This window comes from Aquila chrysaetos, unplaced genomic scaffold, assembly GCF_900496995.4.
Source record: "Aquila chrysaetos chrysaetos unplaced genomic scaffold, bAquChr1.4, whole genome shotgun sequence".
NCBI classification, from domain to species: Eukaryota; Metazoa; Chordata; class Aves; order Accipitriformes; family Accipitridae; genus Aquila; species Aquila chrysaetos.
Window position 1 is genome coordinate 158,462 of NW_024470386.1, and position 26,408 is coordinate 184,869.

Here is a 26,408-nt window from a genome sequence, read left to right on the forward strand (position 1 = left end):
CCAAGTTCCTTCCCTTCCCTTCCCTTCCCTATCCCTTCCCCCTTCCTTCCCTTCCCTTCCCTTCCCTTCCTTCCCTTCCCTTCCCCTTCCCTTCCTTCCCTCATAGTCGCCCTTTCAGAGCAGGGAGTTTAATCCCAGAGGAAAGCGGGGGGAACAGAAACCATGGGAAGGCACCCAGGAGTTTCTCCGTGCAGCGCTGCCGCGTCCTGCCCCACAAACCTCCTGGCCTTCCCCCGCTCCTCCTACACACTCGCTGCAGTTTGGGATTGCCGCGGGCTCACACCCACCACGTTCCCTCTGAGATCACACGGAGGCATCGAAGGCCGCCCCTGCCCCTAGGACCCCAGCCAAGGAGCCGACACTCACCACTGCAGACGGCATGCAGGACCTCGCCGCTCCCCACCTGGGTCAGCACGGCGCGCAGGGGCGAGCAGCGTCATTCCCGCAAAGGGGATGCACCGCAGGGCTGCAGAGGAGGCAGGGACAGAGGGACCGAGAGGGTCGCTGAGAGACACGGGAGACTGGGGTCCCATCCCTGCCAGGGCTGGGGCTGCTGGGCCACGCAGGACGTTCCTGCAGGAGGGCGTGGGACGGGCTGCCTTCCCCAGGGGGGACACAGGGAAGCCCTTTGGGGAACGGGGAGGACGGTGCGGGGCCGAGACCCCGCGGGTTTGTCTCCAGCAGGTTCCCGCCCTTTGGGAACTGGGATCGGGCTGATAAGGCAGAGCTGCCACCCTGGCCCTGGCACGGAACAAGGAGGCACGGCAACTCCGTAGCCCCCCACTTCAACACAGGGCGTTTAGGGAGGGGAGGATCCCTTCTCCTTGTTATCACAGATCTCTACCCAAGGCCCAGGGTGCCATACCATATCTGCGGGCCATTTTGCCCAAGGTGAGGAGCACAATCTCATCAGGGACCTTCCTCATGGCCTTCAGCTGGCTCTGGAGCTCGGACATGACAAAGTGGAAGTGGGAGCGGGCCAGAGCTACCAGGACGTCGCTAGCGGCCATCTTCACGTCGCCTGTCACACCCTGCAAAAGCGTCACAGGTTAAACACTCCGGAGAAAAAGGCTGAGGCACTAGGGCAGGCTGAGTGACCCCATCTCCTCTGCAAGAGCCCTCGGGACAGCTGTGCTCGGGGCCGAGCGGCTGCTGCCTCTTGTACCCTGGGATAGGCGAGCAGTTCCCTGGCGAGATGAGGGAGGCTTTTCCCCAGAACAGCCCTGTGCTGCTGCCCCCTCTCCCTCTCCATGGAGACGCCAGGAACAAACTGCCGCAGACTCAAGACCCCCCTGGGACCTCTCTGTGGGGCTGGTGGGTTGCCACAGCTCTTCCTCAAAGCAGGACAAACAGCGTTGAGCTTGAACCCCGCTGTCACTCAGTTAGAAACAGCCCCAAGTCCGCTCCTCCGCACAGTTCTCCGCCTCCCCGTGGAGTGATTGCTAGAAGTGACTTACCAATATGTTCCCCGCACCCCCTTGAGGGAAGGCAAAACCTCCAGGGTGGAATGCAGTGGACACGCAAGGAATTGGTTCCCTAATAATTCTCTATGCAACGTAACCTGCAACCTTGGATGTTAGCAACACCCAGGGAGCTTGGTGTGCTGACCCTAAGAGAAGTAACACGGAGGGTGGAGTGGAGCGGAGACGCCACGGCCAGTCTCTGTGATATTATCGCAGGGATAGGGAACTGAACGGTAGGAACGGTAGGTCCCTGCATTGAATCCACGGAAGCAAGGAGGTAAAATCATGGGGGTTCTGTCGACCTACCGCCCTACTTCTCATTTATCTCCTAAGTGCCCTGTCCTGGGGTACTGACACGCAAAATTACCTCCTCTGGGTGAACTTTGCTCATTATAATACCAAAACACACCTCCATCCCAAAAGCTACCCGCCTCCAAGTGCAACCACCCGTCACTGAGCCTGCACTCTGAATTTTTTCGAGCATGTCCTTTTAAAAGCAAAGCGAGAGAACTTAATACCAATCACAGTAAAGTCATGTATGACTAGAGTCACTCGAGCTCCACCTAAATAGGAAAACAGTATAAAAAGGCCGAAAGAGAGGGGGACTATTAGGGAAGATACCATCGTGGACAAGTTGGGAGGACATCACTGCCTTCTGGGATCAGTCGACAGGCTGAACCTCTCTTCCCCCCAGAGGGACACCTCTTGGGTGAGATTCAAACACTCGGCTGTAGCGAGTGCTTTCCCGGGAAACTTAGAATTCTTTAGAGCTCTTTTTCTTCCATAATTTAATGCGCTTGTAGTCGAGTGTATTATTATTTGCACGTGCCTTGCAGACAGTGTATTTATCACCGGCAATCCAAAGAACCTGTACTCCTGTTGCTTTAATAAACTGTACTATTCATTAAAATCTAGCCGTGAGAGTTTGTTGAACGCAACCAAACTCCTTAAGTCTGGCCGTGATAGTTGATTGAACGCGACTAAATTGAAAGTACAGTGCGCTATTTGTGCGTCCGTAATCGTGATAGGTCAACATATTGAACGCGACCGGACTGCCAGTGCTGAATTGGGCATCACCCAGAATCTAAGCCTAGCCGCCCCCAGCCCCTCTGACGTCTAAGGACAAGCTGGAACGCAAGGGGGTTTATTTTCTGCCCAAAGTCTTTACCCTTGAACACAACACTCCCCTCTCCAAATTCCCTGTCATGACGAGTCCCCAGAGCCTCTCCCTCAGGACCTCTGCTGGGTCTGAACAACCAAGGAGCATCTCTGCGCCACTCTGTATTTCCCCCAAAACCAGAGGGGGGCAGAGGCAGGCTGCTTTGGTGGCCTTGAAAGAGAACAAGCTCACCTGGGCTGCTCGCATGTCACTCAATGCCTCTGCTATCAGGCGGTTCACAACGCCACTCGTCAAACAGCCGTCGTCTCCCCACAAGACGCTCTCCAGCTCCCGGTACGTCTCCACTCGGTCACCCTGGGGACGGACCACAAAGGGGACTGATGGCACTTGCTTTGCCCTTGTTCCCAGGGAGCCACGACAGAGCCCTGCTGCCCCCCAAATCATCTGCGTGACGCAGGCACGAGGGACGAGTTGCAGGCATCGGTCAGGACAGCCACGGGGAACAGCAGGATCTTCCGCGGCACCTCTGACACTAGCAGAGAGTCAGACAGGGAGATCGACTCCACCGGGGCAAAAGGCCATGTGGGAGCCTGGGAGGTCACTCCTGAAAACGGGGGACGGCGGAGGTCAGGGGGAAAGTGCCCGACAAGGAAGGGTGGGACTGTTCACTCAACTCCTGCCTAGGTTTTGGCTAACCCAGCTCCTGCTAAGGCCTGATGTATGCTGGGAGCAGCACCATTAGGTCAAAGCGAGAGCACTGCGTAGGCAGAACAGGTGGCCAGAGACAGCTAAAGGGCCATGATGCAGCCATTACCAGCTGCGGATGGCTGTCTCCGGCAGCCATTACCTTTTGTCTGGCAGTTTCCTGCTAACGTAAGGAAATGGTATAGACCCAGCCTCCAAGCTGGAGGGTATAAAACCTCCGCTTACTCAAAAAGCTTTTGAAGCGGATCCAACAGCAGCTGAACTGCTGAGGCTTTCATGCTTCCCGGTGTGACACAGGGGATGCCCACACCGTGATGGAGGAGGAAGGGTGAGCGCTCTCTCCGTTGGCTGGGTAATTAATTCTTTTTTTTGCTCGTAGTTGCACGATATTAAGAGTTACGGGTTTTAAGTTATGAAACCTTATGACTTGACTGGTGAAGGAGTGAATTCACGCGATAGGTGAGTCTGGGAAAAGGGAATTGAGCCCCCGTTTGTCATGTTTGTTTACTGTATTTCTTACTGAGCTCATGAAATAAAGTTTAAATCACAGCGTATGTTGTCCCTGTACATTTGAGAGATCCCAATGGACCGTGACAAAGGGGAAGGCATGGCAACGAGACCACGCCCCGAGGAGGGGAAGCCGTGAGCACCCTGCGCCTTGGGGCACAGTGTTGCTCCTCGCACGGGCAGGAGCCCCAGCACTGGGAGCTCCCGGGGAAAGGAGTGGGGAGCAATGGCATTAGTCCAGCTTGAGCAGCAGGATCGGCGCCTGGGGACAAAGTGCCTGCAGGAGGGCAGAGGTGCTGTCAGGTGAGACGCCCCTCTGCCACGGCACCCGGGGAAGCCGGGGGCATGGAGGGGAGCCCTCAACCCCCACCTCACCTCATGGTCTTGCAGTCGCTTTAGCAGAGAAGTCCCGACGGCCACAAGGGTCGTGACGGCCGCAGGGACAGTCCCCGTCACCCTGCCTCCGTCCTCAGAACGCGCAGGTCTGGACTGGGAACGCACGCATGGGCAGAGAGCTGCAAGAAAAGAAAGAAATGGCTTTGCTGGCTGCAGGGCTTCGCACCAGGGAGGGGCGAGGATCTTCCCAGACTGCCCCAGCACTAACAGCCTGTGCTGGGCTGTACTGGCAAGAGGGAAGTCAGTGGGATGAGGGGAGGGAGTCTTCCCCTCACCGCGGCAGTGGGAAGACCACCTTGGGGGACTGGGCCCATTCTGGGCTCCTCAGTGACAGAACGGCAGCAATGCGCTGGAGCGAGTCCAGCACAGGGGCCCTGAGCTGGCCAGGGGATGGACATGGGCTCCGCAAGGAGAGGCCGGGAGGGCTGGGGCTGGGCAGCCCTGACAAGAGCCGGCCAGCCCAGGTCACCTCTGAGCGGTCCCCACCTGCCTCACGGAGGGCAGGGAGAGGACGGAGCCAGGACCTTCTCGGAGGTGCCTGGCAGCAGGATGAGAGGTGATGGGACGCAGCCCCCAGCACCCGGCTGGGACAGACACTGCCTCCAGCACGTATCAGACCCCAACTTCCCACCAGCCCCTCACCTATGAGCGCTCTCATCCTCCGCATGGGCAGCAGGATCCCCCGGATCGACACACTGCTCCTCCAAGCAAAAGCCATGAGAAACTGGGGCAGCACCAGCCCCAGGAGGAACATGTAGAGCCCAACCATTGTGACCTCAGAGAGGGCTCCTGTGACAGGGGGACATGTGCTGGGGACGCAGCAGCACCCTGGGGACCCTCCCAGGCCCAGAAATGCAGGATTTTCCATCACTTGAATTTGCTCATGGTCCTCAAACAGTTCTGGCAAAGACTTTCTCCAGACAGCCCTTCCCAGCTCTGTCCCTGATCCACGTCCCCCTCCAGGGTCCCATCCCTGGAAACATTCAAGGTCAGCTGCGATGGAGCTCTGAGCAACCCGATCGAGTTGAAGATGTCCCTGCTCATCGCAGGGGGGTTGGACTAGATGAGCTTTCAAGGTCCCTTCCAACCCAAACTATTCTATGATTCTACGATGCTATGACCCGAGGCAACGTGGTCTCAAGAGGACTGACCTGGCCTTTGCCCCCTGCATTTTCTTGCCCTGGTTTTCTCCAAAGAGGACGCTCCTGACTGTGTCTGCCCGTGCCCTCCCCTATGTCTCCTCCAAGAACATTTGCTCCCATTCTCCAGCCAGGACCGAACTGGGCAGAAACTGGAGACCTCCAACCCATCCCTCCCAACTGTGTCCTGAAAAGACAAAGGAGACTCGTATTCAAATGGAATATCCTTTTGCTGTTTGCTGGACTGTGGGAAAGCTGACCTTCCTAGAAGGTTTCTCAGCTCAAATCCAGACGAAAGAAGGACCAGAACTGCCATCTCTACCAGAGGAGGAAACGCGCACCTATCCAGGCCCTTCATGCTACTAGACAGGTGTACAATTGCCTGTGGGTTCAGAAAGAAACTTCCATACAGTCCTCCGGTCTTTATGAAAGGGTGGATATGTGCTGCCCTGTTGGTTTTTTTTTGGGGGGGGGGGGGCAGGGCTGGGGGTGTGGGTGTTACCCCTTAAGTCAGCATGCAAGCCGAGACAACTTGCTGTTATTTGGCTGTAGTTTTCCATGCTGGGTTGTCTGCCTCTGCCTAGAGAATAAGGGAGTGTGTAAGGCTGGTGCTACACTCTGGAAGAGCGGTATGTCTGCAGATGACAGTTTTGGAGCTTGGAGTGAGTAACAGGAGGACAAACTGGCCCGTGATTTGATACTGGATGGGCCACAGCTTGTCGGGCGTTTGCTGTGTTTAGGCTGGCCTTTTAGGCAAGCTGCGGTTTGCCTGCTGGGCAGCACGATGCAGATGAGATTTCTGCGCAGCGTATTCAGCTGTTTGGAGATGGCCCCAGAGGGCACAGGAAACGACTACTTCTTTGCAGGAGTATTGTTTTAGAGTATTTTCATCAGTCTGTTTTGGTGTGTGAAGCTGGTGAGAACAGCAGTCTCTCTAACCGACCTTTCCCCCTGCATGGAGAAATACCACCCCACGATCATAGCATGCGAGATGTCACAACACCCATACCATCCTACGGATGCTTGCCGTTTTGGGCATAGACTGACCCTGATCGGGAGGGTGACCGGTTAACCAGTCACCACATCCAAAAGGCATGCCATCCTCAGACTACACAAGTCTTTCTTGCGTTTCTTGTGTTTCTCTGAAACAAGGGTTTCTTGTCTTGCTGCAGGCTGCACGGAGCAGGTACAGTGCTTCTGACTGGGACCCCCAGGCATCCCCAGCTCAGTAACAGCTGTACCTTCTATTCCCTCCTTCACCCTTTTATCCCAACGCTTCGCTTTCCTGTCTTTTGTCTGGTAGTTTTTCCCTTTATTGTCTCGCTACTTTAACACTAGGCCAACTAGTTTTCTGCTTTCGTGGTCTGCCCTCTCCAACACTTTCTCACTTTGTCACACGGTTAGCTTAACCTCGAGCTCGGACTGGTGAAGACGGTGGGGATTTAGAGCTTCTGTAAGCAATGAGACAACAGACACCATCAAAAAAAGGTCTATTCTCTCCACTGCCCACCTCAGAATTCTCTAGGAATCTCTAAAGGCACAAAGAAGAAGCAGCTTAGATGCTCTTCCACCCAGTCAACTTTGGTTGGGATGCCAATGAGATCCGTATGCTTCGAGAAGACTTGTGTGACCGACACTTTGAGCTCTCTGCCCCTCAGGCTGTAGATGAGGGGAGTGAAGAAAGATGTAAAGAGTGTAGAAAACAGAGCCTATTGTGTTTGTGTTCCCTACTCTGATAGCATCTGCTAAGCAACACACAATGTTAAAGTCCTGTGTACAACTGTGACACCAAACAGCGATCAGATGAGAGGAGCAGGCGTAAGCATCTTTTTGCTTCCTGGTACCAAAGAGATTTTCAGAGTGGAGGAAAGGATGTAGCTGTAAGATGCCAGAAGCTGCAGAAATGTGAAGAGAGGATCTACGGAGAACTCGGCGGTGCGGCCAGTGTAGTATCATCACAGGATGATGATGAAGGATTACCATGAGACGAGACAAGAATTGGTAAATTTCATTCGCCACACAAGAAGTTAGTTGTGATAGAAACACTCCGTTAGGATGCTGTCATGGTTTAACACCAGCCAGCAACTAAGCACCACACAGCCGCTTGCTCACTCCCCTCCTTCGCGGGATGGGGGGAAGAGAATTGCAAGGGTAAACGAGTGAGAAAACTAGTGGGTGCAGATAAGAACAGTTTAATAATTGAAATAAAATAAAATAGTAATAATAATAAATTGTAATGAAAAGGAAAATAACAAAGAGAGAGAAATAAAACCCAAGAAAGACAAGTGGTGCAAATGAAAACAACTGCTCACCACCAAGCGACCGATGCCCAGCCAAGCCCCGAGCTGCAGCCCCCTGGCCAACCTTCCCCCTAGTTTTATTGCTGAGCATGACATCGTATGGTATGGAATATCCCTTTGGTCAGTTGGGGTCAGCTGTCCCGGCTGTGTCTCGTCTCAACTTTTTGAGCACCCCCAGCCTACCTGCTGGCGGGTGGTATGAGAAGCAGAAAAGGCCTTGGCTGTGTAAGCACTGCTCAGCAATAACGAAAACATCCCTGTATTATCAACACTGTTTCCAGCACAAATCCAAAACACAGCCCCATACTAGCTCCTATGAAGAACATTAACTCTACCCCAGCCAAAGCCAGCACAGATGCCAGCTTCACATTTTGTTCATATCCGGCTCTTGGCTTAAAGCCGAGAGTGGCATTTTCTACTGGGCTGAAGTGCAGAAGGTTCCATATTGCAAAATATCAACCGTATCTCCAACCCCTGCCTGGAGATAACATTCCCCACAGGCCAGAAAACTGAAGTTACAGAACTCTTCTGTGCACTCCCTGCAGAAATGGGCTGCTGCCCAGTTCGGAAAGCTGGGAGGGGGAGCAGGCCATCAGGTGGGAGGAGACATCCATGTCCTCCAGGAGGACTGGAGATGCTAGTCAGCCAGCACCAGCAGAACAGTGAGGGGTTCTCCATCACGGTCGCAAACCAGACCAAGAAGAAAACCACTAAGATGGGAATCTCCATTTCTGGGAGGTTCCAAAAGCTAGAAGGGAAAGGAGGAGAAGAGGAGGAAGAGGAGGAGTAGGAGTAGCAGGGTGACAAGTTGAAGAGGAACAAGAGGGACAGGATAAATATGAGGTAGAGGAACAGTAGAAGGAAGAGCTGTAAAAAAAAGGAGCATGAAGAGAATGAGGAAAGGACAGAGGAGAAGAAGGAGAAACAGGAGCAGGAGGAGGAGGAGGAAGAGAAAGAAAAGGCAGGTGAATAAGAGAAATAACAGGAAGAGAACACTAAAAACAATAGGAAAAGGAGGAGGAGGAGGAGGAGGAAAAGGAGGTGGAAAAAAAGAAAGAGGAGAATAAGAGGCAAAATAACAGGAGGAGAAGAAATAGGATGAGGAAGAGGAGAACGAAAGGGATGAGAAGAATGAGAAGGCTGACGAGGAGGAGGTGGAAGAGGAGGAGGAAGATGACAAGGAAAAAGTGGAAGAAGGAGGATGAGGAGAAGGAGGATGAGGAGAAGGAGGATGAGGAGAAGGAGGATGAGGAGAAGGAGGATGAGGAGAAGGAGGATGAGGAGAAGGCTGACGAGGAGGAGGAGGAAGATGACAAGGAAAAAGTGGAAGAAGAGAAGGAAGAGAAGGAGGATGAGGAGGAGGAGGAGGAGGCGGAAGAGGAGGAGGAAGATGACAAGGAAAAAGTGGAAGAAGAGAAGGAAGAGAAGGAGGATGAGGAGGAGGAGGAGGCGGAAGAGGAGGAGGAAGATGACAAGCAAAAAGTGGAAGAAGAGAAGGAGGAGAAGGAGGATGAGAGAAGGAGAAGACTGACCAGGACGAGGCAGAAGAGGAGGAGAAGGAGGATGAGGAGAAGGAGGATGAGGAGAAGGAGGATGAGGAGAAGGAGGATGAGGAGAAGGAGGATGAGGAGAAGGAGGATGAGGAGAAGGAGGATGAGGAGAAGGAGGATGAGGAGAAGGAGGATGAGGAGAAGGAGGAGGAAGATACAAGGAAAACGTGGAAGAAGAGAAGGAGGAGAAGGCTGATGAGGAGGAGGTGGAAGAGGAGGAGGAAGATGACAAGGAAAAAGTGGAAGAAGAGAAGGAAGAGAAGGAGGATGAGGAGAAGGAGGAGGCGGAAGAGGAGGAGGAAGATGACAAGGAAAAAAGTGGAAGAAGAGAAGGAGGAGGAGGATGAGAAGGAGAAGGCAGAAGAGGAGGAGGAAGATGACAAGGAAAAAGTGGAAGAAGAGAAGGAGGAGAAGGAGGATGAGGAGAAGGAGAAGGCTGACCAGGAGGAGGCAGAATAGGAGGAGGAAGATGACAAGGAAAAAGTGGAAGAACAGAAGGAGGAGAAGGAGGATGAGGAGAAGGAGGAGGCAGAATAGGAGGAGGGAGATGACAAGGAAAAAGTGGAAGAACAGAAGGAGGAGAAGGAGGATGAGGAGGAGGAGAAGGATGATGTGGAGAAGGAGAAGGCTGACCAGGAGAAGGCTGACCAGGAGAAGAAGGAGGAGGATAATCAGGAGAAGGCTGACCAGCAGGAGGCTGACCAGCAGGAGGCGGAAGATGAGGAGGCGGAGGAGGCTGACCAGGAGGAGGCTGACCAGGAGGAGAAGGGGGAGGCTGACCAGGAGGAGGCTGACCAGGAGGAGAAGGAGGAGGCGGAGAAGGCTGACCAGGCGGAGAAGGAGAAGGCTGACCAGGAGGAGGAGGTGAGGAGGAGGCGGAAGAGGAGGAGAAGGAGAAGGAGGAGGCTGACCAGGAGGAGGCGGAAGAGGAGGAGGCTGACCAGGAGGAGGCCTGACCAGGAGAAGGCTGACCCGGAGAAGGCTGACCCGGAGAAGGCTGACCCGGAGAAGGCGGAAGAGGAGGAGAAGGCGGAAGAGGAGGAGAAGGCGGAAGAGGAGGAGAAGGCGGAAGAGGAGGAGAAGGCGGAAGAGGAGGAGAAGGAAGAAGAGGAGGAGAAGGAGGAAGAGGAGGAGAAGGCGGAAGAGGAGGAGAAGGCGGAAGAGGAGGAGAAGGCGGAAGAGGAGGAGAAGGCGGAAGAGGAGGAGAAGGAGGAGGCTGACCAGGAGGAGAAGGAGAAGGCTGACCAGGAGAAGGCTGACCAGGAGGAGAAGGCGGAAGAGGAGGAGGAGAAGGCGGAAGAGGAGGAGGAGGAGAAGGCTAACCAGGAGGAGAAGGAAGAGGAAGAGAAGGAGTAGGCGGAAGAAGAGGAGAAGGAGGAGGCGGAAAGAAGAAGAGAGAAGAGAGAAGAGAGGAGGCTGACCAGAGGAGGGCTGACCAGGAGGAGAGGAGAGGCTGACCAGGAGGAGGAGGAGAAGGCTGACCAGGAGGAGGAGAGAAGGCTGACCAGGAGGAGGAGGAGAAGGCGGACCAGGAGGAGGAGGAGAAGGCTGACCAGGAGGAGGAGGAGAAGGCTGACCAGGGGAGGAGAAGGCTGACCAGGAGGAGGGGAGAAGGCTGACCAGGAGGAGGAGGAGAAGGCTGACCAGGAGGAGGAGGAGGAGGCTGACCAGGAGGAGGAGGAGGGCTGACCAGGAGGAGGAGGAGAAGGTGACAGGAGGAGGAGGAGAAGGCTGACCAGGAGGAGGAGGAGAAGGCTGACCAGGAGGAGGAGGAGAAGGCTGACCAGGAGGAGGAGGAGAAGGCTGACCAGGAGGAGGAGGAGAAGGCTGACCAGGAGGAGAAGGAGGAGGCTGACCAGGAGGAGGCTGACCAGGAGGAGAAGGAGGAGGCTGACCAGGAGAAGGCTGACCAGGAGGAGGTGGAGAAGGCTGACCAGGAGGAGGTGGAGAAGGCTGACTAGGAGGAGGTGGAGAAGGCTGACCAGGAGGAGGTGGAGAAGGCTGACCAGGAGGAGGAGGAGAAGGCTGACCAGGAGGAGGAGGAGAAGGCTGACCAGGAGGAGGAGGAGGAGGCTGACCAGGGAGGAGGAGGAGAGGAATACATATAGGATATAGGGAAAGAAATTTTTTAATGATGAGGATGGTGGTGAAACACTGGCACAGGCTGCCCAGAGAGGTGGTAGATGCCCCATCCCTGGAAACATTCAAGGTCAGGTTGGACAGAGCTCTGAGCAACCTGATCTAGTTGCCCCCTCTAGCAGGGGCTCATTGCAGGGGGGTTGGACTAGATGACCCTTAAAGGTCCCTTCCAACCCAAACCATTCAATGATTCATTGCAAAAAAAACAGAAGGAAAGGAGACAGGAGGCTGAGGGGGACAAGAAAGTAGAAGAGGAGGAGGAGGAATAGCAGGAAGAAAATTCAGAATAGGAAGAGAAGGAGGAGGAAGAAGAGGAGGAAGAAGAGGATGAAGAGGAGAAAGACAAAGAGGAATACAAGGTACAAGAAGATGAAGAGGAGGAGTAGAAGGAGGGTGAAGAACTGGAGAAGGAGGAGAAGGAAGGAGAAGGAGGAGGAAGAGGAGGAAGCAGAAGAAGAGGAGAGGGTGGAAAAAGAACAGAAAGAACAGGGGGAGGAGGAGGAGGATAAAGAACAGGAGGGTTAAAGAGAATAACAGAGTAACAGGAAGAGGAAGAAGAAAACCAGAAGGAAAGAGGAGGAGGATGAGTTGGAGGAGGAGGAGGGGTATAAGGAGAAGGACTACAAAGAACAAGAAGAACAGGAGGAGGATGAACATGCCAAGGATAAACAGCAGAGGCGTATGAGAAGGAGGAGGAGAAAGAGAAGGACAATGAGGAAGAAGAGGTGAAGGAAGAACTGGATGAAGACAAAAAGGAGGAGAAATTAAAAGAACGGGAAGAGGAAGAACTGAGGAAGAACAGGATGAGTAAGATGAGAAAGAACAAGAAGAACCAGAAGAAGAAGAAGAGCAGGAAGAGGAGTACAAGGAAGAACATAAAAAGGAAAAGAAGGAAAGACAAGAGGAGGAACAACAGGAGGTAGAGGAGGAAGAAATGGAGGAAAAGAATGAACAGGAGGAAGAGAAACGGGAGGAGGAAGAAAAGCCAGAGGAGGAACAAGGGCAAGAGGAAGAGGAGGAGAAGGAGAGGAGGAGGAGAAGGAGGAAGAACAGGAAGAGGAGGAAGGGGAGAAAGAAGAGGAAGAGGAGGAATAATGGCAAAAGGAGAAGGCTAAAGAAAAGGAGAAGGAGGAAGAAAAAAAGGAGGAGAAAGAAAAGGAGGTGGAGGATGAGGAGAAATGAGAAGCCTAGGAGGAAGAGGAAGAACAGAAGGAAGAAAAAGAGGCAGAAGAACAGGACGCAGAGGAAGAACAGGAGGAGAAAGAAGAAGAAGAGGAGGAAGAACAGCAGGAGGAGGAAGAGAAGGAGGACAAGGGGGAAAAGGAGGAGGAAGAAGAGCAGGAAGAGGGAGGCGGAGAAACAAGAGAAGGAGGAAGACCAGGAAGGGGAGGAACGGAAGGAGGAGAAGGAAGAAGAAGACAAAGAAGAACAGGAGGAGGAGGAGGAGGAGGAAGAAGAACAGGAGTAAGAGGGTGAAGAACAGAAGGAGGAAGAAGAGGAGGAGGATGACAAAGAACCAGAGGAGGAGGAAGAACAGAGAGGAGGAGGAGGAGGGGGAGGAGGAAACACCTCCACATTCTCTCTAGAGTTTCAGCACACCAAAATTATTGGATGGAGCTCCTGCTCCACCTGTTTGCCTATGGCGGTTCACTAAATCCAAGCCTACTGGTGAAGCCATTACTCACATTAGTCACTCCACGTCATGGTCATCACTCCTCTTGGGAACAGAGGGGAAAGCTCTGGATGGCAAAGGCTGTCAGGACGCGCTCCAGAAATGGAAGATCAGTGCAAGAAGATCTCATCACCTAATCACATAGAAAAAAATCTAGCTTAATAAAATGATTCTTGAAAACGAAACACACAGAACAGCATTTGCCATCAAAGCTCTTTCAGTGGTAGTTTTAACTGCTGCCGAGCTGCAGGCTGATGACCTTACCATCACTGCCACAGGACCCCAAAGGAAATAATAACTGGCAAGCAGTAACTCTACCCATAGCCCACATCTATCTAGCCTTTAAAGGTGGAATAGCTCAGCCTACGGCCCTGAAGGCGTAGACCTGCCTATACTTATATCCTGTGTCTACTTACTCAAGGATCTGTCCAGAAAGTCGAATCGTAATTACCTTTGACAGAGGATGGAACTGGATGGGGGGAAGGGTGGAGAAAGGAAGAAAGAAATTGCTGGGAAGAAAGGGAAAGCGTAGGCACACAATTAAAACAAGAAAGGAGTCGAGCTATCCCGAAGGCCAGCTCAGCCCAACTCACTCTCTCTGGCAAAAGCTGTGCCGCTTGGAGGAAAAAAACCCGACTCTGGTGCCGAGATGCACGCAAATGTCCGAGTTCAGACGTGAAACAGCAGAAAAACTTTGACGTGGCTCCTTTTCACTGTCCTCGTACCTGTGCACGCGCTGCGACTTCCTCGTTTCCCTGAAGTCCTCCCAGACTAACAGGGCAGCGGCTTCTGTCCAGTCCACGTGCCACGAGGAGAAACGGTTTGGACCGCCAAGACGGTAGCAAAGAACGGCACACGCAGAAGCAAAGGGGCAGCCGCGCCTCAGCTTTGGAGGTGCCTGAAGCCGCCCGGAGCCCCAGGAGCCCCCGGCATCCCCGCATTTGCTTGGCCCCGAGGCCCTGCGGGGCCTGCCAGTGCTAGGGAGCCCCGGGGACAGAGGCGAAGGACAGCGGTCAGCCCCCGTGGGGAGAGTGGTGGGGGCTCTGTCCTTCCTCCTGGGCCGCGCCAGGACAGGGCGTCTCTCCTCCTCACCGCCCCGGCGAAGGCGAGGCCTGAGGAAGGCCCTGGGCGCTGGGCTCAGCACGGGCGGTGCCACCGGGGGCAGAGCCCCGTCTCCTGCCGGGTGCCGGCCTGGCCGATGCCAGCGGCTTCCGTCAGGCAGCTCCTCCTGCCCAGGGCTGTGGCTGGCAGCACAGACAGACCCGCGTTTTGGGAAAGACGTGCTGACCCCGAGCAAACGCAGGGCAGCTCCCCTCCTGCCCTCTCTCTGCAGGCCCACCGCCCCGGCTGGCCCAGAGGCAGCTGCGGGGGGGGCGGGCTCTGTGAGGAGAGGCAACAGCTGTGCCATTGGCCATGGCTGTGCCATGTGCCATGGCCGAGCCAATCAGCGGAGCCGGAGGCGGCCTGTCAGTCACAGCCGGCCTGGGGCGGGGCCGGAGGGGGCAGAGCCCCAGCAGCCTGAGGAGAAATGGGGGAGAGGTGGGCTGGGGGCAGCCGGGGCGAGGGGGGAGCAGGAGCAGGAGCAGGAGCAGGAGCAGGAGCAGGAGCAGGAGCAGGAGCAGGAGCAGGAGCAGGTATCGCTCTCCCAGGGCGGCTGGGTCCTGGGTGGGGAAAACCTGGAGACCTCGGTCATCACCCACGGGCCCTGCCATGGCCCAGTTCACCAGCCCCGGGCCCGAGTGCTCGGCCCCAGGGACAGCCCCGCAAGCCGGGTCCGAGCGGTTCCCGCTCGTGGTGTGTCTGGGGTTCCCAGAGACATCTGAGTGGTGCCGGGTGAAGGTAATTTTGAGGTCGTGGCAGCGTGGGAGCTTCCTGGAGCACCGTGGCTCCTGTTTGCCCTCCTGTCCCTGGACCAGTCCAGCCCTGTGATAAATTCATCTTATGTATTTGTTAATCAAACCGGTTTTGTAAGGCTTGCCCAGTATGTTCGCTTTTGCAAGGCAGTGTTAGCTCCTGCAAACAGGTGCAGTTGGAAACTTTGTAACTATAAGGTCCTGCTAAGTGAACGGGATAGCTCGGCTTTCAATGCCTAATAAGGAAATATTTTAAGGTACGCATGCTCTAAACGACACGAAACAGAGAAGAAGACTACAACCTTCATCCCACGACCCCCTTAGCAACCAGGCGCGCAATCGCAGAACACACTAAACGAGGCCACATGGGCCGGGACTCTGGGCTTTAGCCCTGCAACCAAGGGCTATAAAAAGGGGACTCTAAAGGGGTTGGGTGCGCGCCTGTTGGTAGAGCAGAGACTCCCCGGCCGCCCAGCGCTGTTTTGCCTGTTTGCTGCTTGCTTCAAAAAATTTTGATCCGACTGTCCACAGGCTGGCATATAATTTGTCGTCGCCACTTATAACAAGCCCCACAGCCCAACTGTGCAGGCAGCGCATGGCGCAGGGTGCGTTCAGGGGTGGGGAACACCCCTCGGTATTGTGAAAAATGATCATGTCCAAAACAGGATTCTAATTAAAGTTTACAATTTATTACACGAATAGAGGCAAGCAAACAGCGCTGGGTGCACCGGGAGCCTCTGCTCTACCAAGGCACACCCCGTCGGGTCTCATTGTGCAGGTTAAGTACAGGTTCTACATACATATTCACTAGATTTCTGAGAAATGTTATACATATTCATTAGTTTTCCGGGAAACTATTAGCATATGCAAATGTCCTCTACGCAGGCGCATTGAAGGTCTCTGGTGGTCTTCAGGAGTCCTCTGGTGGTCTTCCATAGTCTTCCTCACTTGTCCGCTGTTTGACCCTCCTCAGGTGATTCTGCGCAGTGTGGTCCTTTACATGTTTTGATACATTCGTGCTTGTTAGTGTTCTTATTATCTAAGTTCTCATTAGTGGTATAGAACCATATGGGTAGTTTAAGCTAAATTATCTACCAGGAAGGGAACAAAGGCAGGAGTTCTTATCTTTTCTGGCCTTATCTATTCAAGCAAGGCCTCTACTTGTGCCTTCTTAACAAGACTGTAAATTAATCGAACACTTAGTTAAGTCTGGTGATCGCTCTTGGTTCCTTCTTGCTCATCATTCCCAAGTACCAGTCTCTGACAGGCTTAATCCTTGACAAACACCAGTCCTTGGTATGTAAAGTTACAGAGAGATAATCATTAAGCGATAAGCAGTTTGTTCTCTATATCAATCCCCCCCTTTTTCTTTAAACCTTTGCAAATTCTTGTGCAACTATAGGATTCCGCTACTTCCGAGAGACCGTGTGAAGTATTTTTCGATTTCTACTTGATGTCTGATTTTATTTCGTTTCCAACTTTCGTAATTTCCTACTGTTATATGGCTTTTGCAGGAAGCAAGAGCTATATACATACTCTCCTACTTCCCTTAGTCCTACAGGTTATACAAGATCAAGCAAAACGGTTAAGGATTACATATGCAGAGAGGGTCACATTTCACCAAGCGGCCCTAGCATTGTTTTATATTGACACGAATCAGGTGAATATATTTCACAGTATGGTCTGCACAACAGAAGAAATGAACCCCCACGAACGAACTGTCATGGCTAGATTTTAATGAATAGTACAGTTTATTAAAGCAACAGGAGTACAGGTTCTTCCGGATTGCCGGTGATAAATACACTCTCTGCAAAGTATGGGCAAATAATACTACAGTCGACTACAAGCGCACTAAATTATGGAAAAACTCTATAGGGATTTCTAAGTTTCCCGGGGAAGCACTCGGTACAGCTGAGTGTTCAAATCTCACCCAATTATCATCCCTCTGGGGGGGAAGAGAGGTTCAGCCCGTCGACTGATTCCAGAAGTCAGCGATGTCCTCCAGCTTGTCTGTGATCGTGTCTTCCCCAACATTCCTCCTCTCATAAGCCCTTTTCTTATTTTTTAGGTGGAGCTTGAGTGACTCTATTCATACATACCTTTATTCTGAGTGGTGTAAAATCTCCTCGCTTTACTTTTAAAGGTACATGCTACAGAAAATTCAGAGTGCATGCTCAGTGAGGGGTGATCGCCCCTTGGAGGCAGGTAGTTTTGGGGTTGGAGGTGTGTTTTGGTATTATAATGAGATTATAATGAGCAAAATTCCGTGTCAGTACTCCAGAACGGGGCACATTATGATATAAACCAGAAGTAGGGCAGTAGGTTGACAGAACCCCCATTATTTCACCTCCTTGCTTCCGTGGATTCAATGCATGGACCTACCGTTCTTGTTCCAGTAGTTCCAGTTCCCTACCCCTGCGGTGATATCACAGAGCCTGGCCGCGGTGTCTCCACTCCGCTCCGCCCTCCGTGTTGCTTCTCTTAGGGTCAGCACACCAAGCTCTCTCGGTGTTACTAACATCGAAGGTTGCAGGTTATGTTGCTTAGGGAATTATTATGGAACAGATTCCCTGCATATCCACTGCATTCCACCCTGGAGGTTTATCTTCCCTTAAGAGGAGGGGACACATATCAATAAGTTACCACCAGCAGTCATTCCACATATGTCTCCCAAATGTGCTTAGTTCCAGTAAAGGGAGATAAACTCATGGGTCGAAAGGGCGGTTTAGTAAGTGAAGCAAAGCTGTATGAACAAAGCAAGCCAAACGAGGAGCTCAGTCACCACTTCCCCTGGCAGGCGGATGTCCAGATGCTTCCTGGGAGGCAGGGCTCCATCACACGTAGTGGTGACTTGGGAAGACAAATGTCCCGTCACCCTAAACGTCTCCCTTCCTCCTCCTGTCCCCAGATTCTCTTGCTGAGCACGATGTCAGGCAGCGTCGGCTGTCCCCAGGGTCAGCCTGGGTCAGTTATCCCGGCCATGTTCCCTCCTGGCTTTGTGCCCCCCAGCACGCTTGCTGCTGCATGGGGAAAGGAAGGGGTATTGAGGCTGCGCAAGCTCTGCTGAGCCACCGTCGACCATAGCAGTGTCATCGACCCAGCAGCAGAGTGGCGAATATTGCCTTATATGGTATGTCCTGGGCCATGAACACAAAGGATGGGTGAGGACAGTGTTGCCGTATATGCTATGTCCTGTCCCCGTGAACACAAAGGAGGGGTTTTGCATCCTTTTGGCTAGTCTGTTCTTGACCTTTCTGAGTCATTTCAGTTTTTGTAGATAACACTAGCACCTCCTAGGGAGTAAGAACATCCATTTGTCCTCTCTGCAGCCTCAAAGTGCCTGACCAAATGGCATCACCTTTGTCCCTCATCTGTCTAATCTTTCGGTGAAGGTGCAGGTCTCATGTGGATGGCAACAGCCTGTGCAATCTCCAGCCTAATGGCCCAGATGTGAATCCTCAGCAAAAACAGTGTCCGGCTCGCTTTCCGACTACTAGGTCTGATCTTCAGCTGCCTCCAGATCAGGTGACATGGGTATGAGCTAGCATCCAAGAAGTGCCATGGATGTCCTTGCAGAGCGACGGTTGCTCACCTCCCCTTGGACTGGGCTGGGAAGCAAAGGTCTTTTCCTGCAAAGGTCCACGTCTTTCCCAGACCTTGTCCTGCCAAGCTGCTTTCCAGCTGGTCACCCCCCCCAGCTCACTCGAGAGCACAGGGTTGTTCCTCCCCAGGGCAGGACTTGGCAGGTCCCTTTGGTGACCCCCAGTTGGTTCCTCTGCCCATTTTGCAGGTTCCCCCTGCCTGGCAGCACCCCCACGTGGTGGATAAGCCCTGTACCCTGTGCCTGTGTTGCCTGTTGTGACTTTGGATCTTGTACCATTTCTGTCTTTCTGTCTCTGTCTCTTGCCCCACTTTGCCTGGGCACCCCACACCTTGCTGAGGGTGGCTCTGTCCCACCCCTGCCATTTGGAAAATGAAAACCAGAGCTCTGTAGGAAGTAGAGGTGTAGAAGAGACAAAGCTACAACTTTTCTGTCTCAAATATAGGAGGAGGGTCTGGAGAAGGACTGAGAGAAATCTACAGTTCAGGTTTTGCTGCCTACACTAGCAGTGGGATGTTTGCTCCTCCTCTGCTTGCAGCAGGGGGCAAGAATGTAAAGTGACAGGGTGTTCAGCAAGTCACAGGGAATGAATGTGGCTGACCCTGTCAGGAAGGCAAAGCTTGAGGCTGGTGTAGATGGCTGCAGAATCACGAGCTGCTGCACCAGTGATGGTATTGTGGGGACTGCGTCCCCTCCTTTATGGCATCCCTGCGGGACCAAGGCAATTCCCTGAAGTCGCCTAGTCCCCAACATGGGTAAGAGAGAGGGGCTGGGTGGGCACCCTGCGGGGGGAAATGTGCAGGAACATGAAAGCCCTTTGTGATTTCTCTGGCATGAGCCTCTGCCCAGCCCCCTGTGAGGCTGTGAATATTCACAGCCTGCCCACAAACCTCCATCCCCAGATTTGCTGCTCCTTGAAAAGCCTGTCCCACGCATCTCCCGGTTCCCGCACAGCCCCATTGGCCCCCCCGGGCTCTCCCTGCAGGCAGTGCAGAGTTGGGGCCAGGCGGCATGGCCTTGCCCCATGCCCACCCCACATGGCCTCTCCTCCTTCCCCAGGATTGAGCAGAGACCCCCCAGCCAGCCCCAGCTGGCCTGGGAGGCAGAGGAAGAGGAAGACAGCCTTCCACTGCCCTCTGATGAGGTGTGCGTGGTCCCGCTGCTGCAGACTGGTGAGTGAGGGATGTTTTGCTGCTTTGCTGTGCTTCTTTCTGCATGGCAGCCGGCTGCTGGGCCCATCCCAGGCCTGACCAGCATGGGGGAAACACGATGTCAGTCCCCTGTTTCAGACCACCAGCCCAGGGCTTGCTTTGTCCTCGGGAGCTGGCATGTGGCTAGATGCAGGGTATCGGTGTTTAATCTCTCCTGCCAGCACCTTCAGCTCACCCTCCCCCCTTGCTTTATCAGATCCCAAGTCTGATTCCTGCATCCATCTGGATCTGCCACCAAGTGAGGAGAAGGACATCCAAGAGAACGTCAAGGACTCTCTCAAAGACTCAGGAGAGGTACCTACAGAGACTGCCATCTGTCTTGTGCCTGCATCTCCTTGCAGCCCCTCCCATGCTCAAAGATCACTTCCTGGAGGGCTGCTGTGTGTGCAAAGCTGGGGCAAAAAAAAAAAAAAAAAAAAGACACCAAGTTCCTGTGGGTAAGAGGGATCCATGAAGGAGCCCCACAACCTTCTCTTCTCTTTGCAGGACGTGAGCATTCTGGACAACTGGCTGAAGGATTTTCTATTCAACCCTTCATCTTCCAGCCTCTTGGAGCGGCAGAATTTCTTGCAGGTCTGGCATTTCCAGAGCAGGTCACAGCTTCCCCAGTGCAAACCCCCAGGGAGGTTTCTGCCCCAAAGTCCTCTGCACCTTGAGGGGTACAGAAGGCCACTTTTGGAAGACAGCATAGAAAGGAGCGGAGGCTGCAGTGGGAGCAGACTCTGGCTACCTCCCTGGACATGGCAGATGGGTGTGGGGACTCTTGCCTGGGGCTGGGAGGGGCTCTAGGGGCGTGAAACCAGTGACAGGCTTTGCTGCTGTTCCCGGGAAGCCTTGGCAAATGGTCTGATCCCTGCCAGGCACTTAGCAGAGCTGCCACTCCTGGAACAGCTGCCAGAGCCCAGGGCAGAGCATCGGCTTTTCTTCTCGCAGGTCCTGCTGCCCTTCACAGAGTCCCAGAGACCAGACGAACGTGAGAAGGCTGTGAACATCATCAACTGGCTGATCCGATCATTTGTCAGCCCTTCCTCTGTGGGGGTAAGGAGCCCGGGGTCCAGACAACCTCCAGTCACCCCATCACCCCTTCCCAGCGTCCCAGGATAGTCTGCGGTTCAGGGCTTCCTTGGAGGGAAGCCTGGGCACGGGCTAGGGGACTCAGCAAGGCGCTCTCTTGAGTAGGACGTCTTTTCCCCTGTCTCTAAGGCTTCTCTCTGGCCCCTCTTCTCTAGGGCAGGAGCCAGCTCTGCCGCCCAGCCTGCCCAAGTCAGAGCTGTCCTGGAGCATGATGCGATCCCTGGCCTGGCAGCCCTGGGCTGCTGCCCAGCAGCATTGGGGTTCAGGGCCCGCAGGGCTCTCTGGCACGTCCCCTTCCCTGCAGCCACCTCCCCACTGCCTGCCACATGCCCGGGCGTCAGCCCCGGGGCACGTGCTGCTGCCCTGCAGGTGCTGCCCGCCTGTGCCGGGGGGAGCAGAGGAGCTGGGCAGGAGCAGAGGACAGGTGGCTTGATGTGGCCAAAACGGGGAGTGGAGCTCGCAGAGGCAGGGGTGCTCCGCAGGCTGTGGGAGGGAGGAGGAGTGGTGGTGGTGGTGATGGGAGGGCAGGATGGGGGAGATGTCAGGTCCCAGTCCTCCTGTCAGCACCTCCATCCCGTGGGCTGAAAGGCACGGTGGTCAAAATCCTTCAGCTGCAGCCTGGGACGGAGTGAGAAAGCAGTGAGGGGAGACAGACAGCCAGAGCTGCGGGCTGCGTCTGCTGGGCCGAAGCAAGAGGAACTGGCAAGGGAGCCTGGGCCTGAGGCAGAGGAGCCTGGTCTGTGGGCTGGAGAGCAGGGAAAGGCAGCAGAAACAGTGGGGCTGCAGGGGAGGCAGTTCCTGCTTGGGACAGCTGTTACTTACCCATCCTGCTGCTGCTGCATCGCATTCCCTTCAGGCTCTGCTCTCACCTTGCCACGGCTGCTGCGCTGGGTCAGGGGCTGCTGAGAGGTGCCCCTGCGCTGGGTGGAAGAGCTGGCAGCGTGCAGGGGCTGGGGCACGCACCTCTACAGCCCTCTGATCCCTGCTGGGTGCAGGGCTGGGCAGATCCTGCAAGAGCTCTGCCTGCGGCAGCACCCAGCCCTGCACCAGCTCTTGGGCTAAAGGGTTTGGCCCCAGCTGCCATGCTGTAGCCCCGCTACCAGTGCTTCCTCCCTCCCTCAGGTCTGCGTCTCTGGCAACCATCACCTTGGTGAAGAGGAGCTCTTCCAGGACCTGGGCAGGGTGGTGGGACGTCTCATCCTGTGCTGTGCTCCCAACAACGAGATGATCCGCTTTGCGGCTGCAGATGCTCTTCGATACCTCTACAAGTTCACCCTGCAACAAAGAAGTAAGAGAAACAATGACAAGTTGGGTCCTTCTGGGCAGAGAGGCCAAAGCAAGGCCAAGCAAAGCACCATGCCACCTCATCCATTTTCCTCAGCTAGAGGAAGGAACAAGAAACCCTCCCAATGCCAGAGTAGGGGAGCAGCTGTGCTGCATCAGCTGCAGGGCCCACGCAACCCAGCATCAGGGCAGTGTGTGCAGAAACAAGAGGACATGGATAAGGTGATAGCCACGCACCTCTCTGGGGTCCCTTAGCTCTTGCCTTGTGAGAAATAGCCAACGCTCATGCTGTAGACACGTGTGCCGCTTTAAAAATGCGCGTACCTCACAGACCTCATCCAGGACTGTTACCTCCCTTGAAGCAGTGGTTCCATAGCTGCCCTGGCTAGCAGGGGACTGAAAAACTTCCTGCTGCAATGGTTGCCCATCCTAGCGTTTCTGTCCTGCTTCAGACTAGAAAGTCCCATTAAGCTCCTCCACTTCTCTGCAGCCTAAGAAACAATTTCCCCTCCTCAGAGATAAAAAGTCATTTTGTCACAGAAGGCAGCCAGGTTGGCCAGGAATGATTTACCATTGGTAAAGCCATGGTGTTTCTCATCACCTTTCCCTATGGCTGCAATAGTTGCCTTTCCCCAGCTGTCGGGACCTCATCTCCACGACCTTTTAGGATGAAAGGAAGCAGCCTTGCAAGGGCATCAGTCATGAGTTCTTACGTGGACTGGGTTCTGTCAGTAATCCCTGACCCAGTTCTTCCCCACCACTGGCAGTTCTCTTCTCTGAACCCTTCCACTTCCCACATACTGCCTTTTTGGGTTGGAGCTCTGCCAGGAGTTGCCAGCTTAGCCAGGCCAGTCTCCTGGCATGTCTGCTGCCTTGCCCAAGTGTTGGGGTGGACCATCTTGTGCATGGAGGTCGCTGTCCTTTGGTAGTCTACCAACTTCCCTGACCTCCTTTGCCCTTCACAGCTGCTTCCCATAGGAGCCCAGCTGAAGAAGCTGAATGCTCACCTGAAGTCCAGGAACTGTTCTCTGCTGCTCTCCTTCCTCCCTCCTCTTGGGATTGGAACCCCACTATTTCATGGCCCCTACAGCCCTGATTACCGTGTCACAAAACAATTTTTCTGTATTAGTGACAACAGATTCAGCTGTGCAACACACCGGTTGCTCCCTCCAGCGACTGTAGAAAGAAGGTCTCCCTGATGCCCTCCAGAAATCTCCTTAACTGCTTGTGTCCTGACACATTGCGAGCAAATCCTCTGCTTCTGACCCACACGCTCTCTCTCAGCTACGCAGCACAAGCAGGGCACTCGGTGTGACGTCTTCCCTCCCTTCCTTCTTCCCATAGGTGTTTGGCATATACCTCCAGCCCTCTGAGAGGACAGACGTGGTCCTCGCAGCCATTGACGCCATGAGAGACTCCAACATCTGTGACAAGCAGGTGGCCTGCAGCTTGCTCTACATGGCCATGAGAGACCCTGCCTCCTGGCTGATGGATGTAAGCAGCCTGCAGCGGGATTTCCCTGCCCATGAGACCTTTCAGGCATTTTCCCTCTCAAGCCCGGGTGTCTTGGGCACCTGAAGCCATCCATTTCAAGCCAGCAGAGAGGGATGGGAAGGGCAGCAGTTTCGGTGGCGGCTGAGGAGGTGGTTGCACTCCAGTGGCAGCACCATCCTCACCTGTGTCCCTCCAGACACAAAAGATCTTGGAGTGCGTCCACAGAAACATGGAGTTCATCTGCACGGTGACAGCCCGGCACAGCCTGGAATCACTCCTTTTCCTGCTGATCAAATGGTGCCCCAAGGATACGGTCACGAGCCTGTTGAAGATCACTCCATCATGCGACAGGTACCGGCCCCGGCAGCCCTGGGGGCTTGTTCTGTAGCCCAGGCACGGCGCGGTGGCTGAGGCTGCCCTGCTAACAGAACGCTCTGGCTTGCAGCACTGCCCTGGTCCTGCAGGCTCTCCCATTTCTCCACCCCTCTGCTGAGGAAGCGATGCCGTACACAGTTCCCCAGTGGGGCTTTGGATGGGCAGTGGCACTTGAGTATTGATCAGGCAACCCGTGGTCGCCTGCAGTTGCCTGGATCTTTCTTCCAGCCGCGAGGCGAGGGCAGCTAGGTGAGCATTTATCTGCCGCAGCCTCTCTGCCTCCTTGCGCGCTTCTGGAGAGCCTTCCTTTTTCAGGAGGCGGTTCTCCATCTCAAGGGCACTCTGTTGCCTCTCCAGGTCTTCGAGAAGGCGCCGCAGGCGGCTGTTCTGCTTCAGGAGCACCAGGTCTTCCCCCTCTGGCACCTGGAGCTGAGCATCTGCCACAGCCTTGCATGTTGTTTGCTGCCCAGCGCTGCGGCTTTCCGGCGGTCTTTCCTGGGGTGCCGCCGGGGCCTGGGGCCCTTCTCTGCCAGAGGAGCAGGAGCTCTGCGTCTCCTGATGGCCCTGGTGCCCAGGAGGGCCTTCGGGCTGGGCCGTGCAGGGGGAGGCGGGCAGCTCGCCCTCGAACCGCTGCAGGATGTATTTGAGGAAGAGTCTCCTCTCCAGCTGCAGCTGGTTCTGGAGGTGGCGGATGCGGGCGGGCTGGTAGCCATCCGTCTCCCACTGTAGCTTGCTGAGGACCTCCTGGAGCTTGCTTTGGGCCTCCCCGCTGCTCTTGCTGGGCCTCACCATCTCCTCAGCCAGCTGCCGCTGCAGGCCCCGCGTCTGGTGAACGGCGGCAGTGCAGGCCTGCCGCAGCAGCTCCTGTCCCTCGCGGAGCTCAGCCTCCTTCCAGCGCAGCAGCTGGCACCCGCTGCCGCTGGTTCAGCTCCTGCAGCCGCCGCACCTCCTGAGCCTGTCGCTGCTCCCACTCAGATCGGAGCTGCTCTGCCAGGAGCTGCCGCTCCCTCTCCAGGGCCGCCTTCAGCTCCCGGGTTTCGGCAGCGAAGCGGCGGCGCAGCTCTTGGGTGCGGAGCCGCTCTTCCTTCAGCTCGGCCTGTCGCGCTTCCCGCTCCCGCCTCTGCTCCTCCTTCTGCGCAAGGCTGCCGGGGCTTGCGCCGGGCCCCGGCGGGGCAGGGGGTGGCTGCGCGCCGCTGGCCCCCGTCCCGCAACGCCCCGCGCCATGGCGTCGGCTACCAGGCGCTGCTGCCAAAGCTCACCAACGGTTGCGTTCCCTGGGTCTGTGAGGGGCGGCAGCCCCCCGACCCCGTTGCAGCTGCTGCCTCCCTTCCCTGTGCAGAAGCAAAGACAGCAACTGCCACGGCCCGGGTGGCTGAGCGTGGCCTTATATACCTGTCCTGGCCCCGAGCTCACAATGAGGGGTGGGGCAGTATGGCCTTTTATGGTATGTCCTGCCCCCCTGCTCACAATGAGGGGTGGGGCAGTATGGCCTTCTATGGTATGTCCTGGCCCCTGCTCACAATGAGGGGTGGGGCAGTATGGCCTTTTATGGCATGTCCTGCCCCCCCTGCTCACAATGAGGGGTGGGGCAGTATGGCCTTTTATGGCATGTCCTGGCCCCTGCTCACAAAGGAGGGCCGCGGCATTTTACGTAAGAAAATGCCAAAAGACAAAGATGTCTTCCGAGACATGGGAAGAGAACTTGACCAACTGACCTCTTCCATAGAAGTGGGTTTGCTGCTAGAAGAAACCAGACCAAACTGGCTGAAAGCGGCAAAGTGGCAATAAAATTGTGCAAACTCAGCTAATAAACATGCATTAAGCGTGTTTGCAGGGGCGGGGTCGCGTTTACAAATGCTCAAAAGCAAATGGTAACAGGCGATATCATGGCCAAAGCCAACAGTTTGTGTAAATTGTAAATAGGAACACGTGAGTAGTTTTAGGGTTGCGTATAAGGACTCAAGAGCTGTAACACGGGGTCCTCCTCACGCTCCCAGCCGAGAGGCACCTTCATTGCCGGCAAGAAAAAGGGGTTACAACTAGTGTGCACTTCTGCTGCCTTCTTTCCGGTACCGGCACACAAACTAGAAGAGAACTAAAAAATGCAAACAAATCCACTTTGGGAACAGCTCTGAAGTCCTAACCCTGCAGCAGAGAGCCTGGGAGATCCAAGATCCCTCCCTCTGCTCTGCATTTTGGCATTGGAGGTGAAATCACACCTACCCTGTCGAGGGCGTTGTTTTGATGTTCTTTACAAGCCTAAGCACCCCACGGGGCAGGGCTACACCAGGACACCTCAGGAGGTGTTCTACATGTCTGCGGTGGGGACGTCGGATCCCTCGGCACTGCAGGTGCCTAAAGGAAACTCCTGGCCCCAGCACCAGGCCTGGTCGCCGGCGCAGCCCACCTTCTTCTCACAGGGGTCAGCATGGCACGGCAAGGCCCCAGGACCCACGGGGAGACCCCTGCTCTGGGGTCCTGTCCTGGCACGACTCCATTGTCCCCAGCCCAGGAAGATCTGAGAG

General features: G+C 54.9%; 1 protein-coding gene across 1 annotated transcript in view; it reads right to left on the reverse strand.

Annotated features, from left to right (window-relative positions):
- Nucleotides 1-4,960, reverse strand: part of LOC121233113 — a 6,796-nt gene extending 1,836 nt beyond the window's left edge. Inside the window, exons 1-5 of the mRNA XM_041121845.1 lie at nucleotides 4,834-4,960; nucleotides 4,171-4,310; nucleotides 2,815-2,937; nucleotides 866-1,031; nucleotides 404-466 (exon numbers count right to left, since the gene is read on the reverse strand). Of these exons, the coding sequence (XP_040977779.1) occupies nucleotides 404-466; nucleotides 866-1,031; nucleotides 2,815-2,937; nucleotides 4,171-4,310; nucleotides 4,834-4,960 (619 nt within the window). The remainder of the gene's footprint in view (nucleotides 1-403; nucleotides 467-865; nucleotides 1,032-2,814; nucleotides 2,938-4,170; nucleotides 4,311-4,833) is intronic.
- Nucleotides 4,961-26,408: the final 21,448 nt, after the last annotated feature.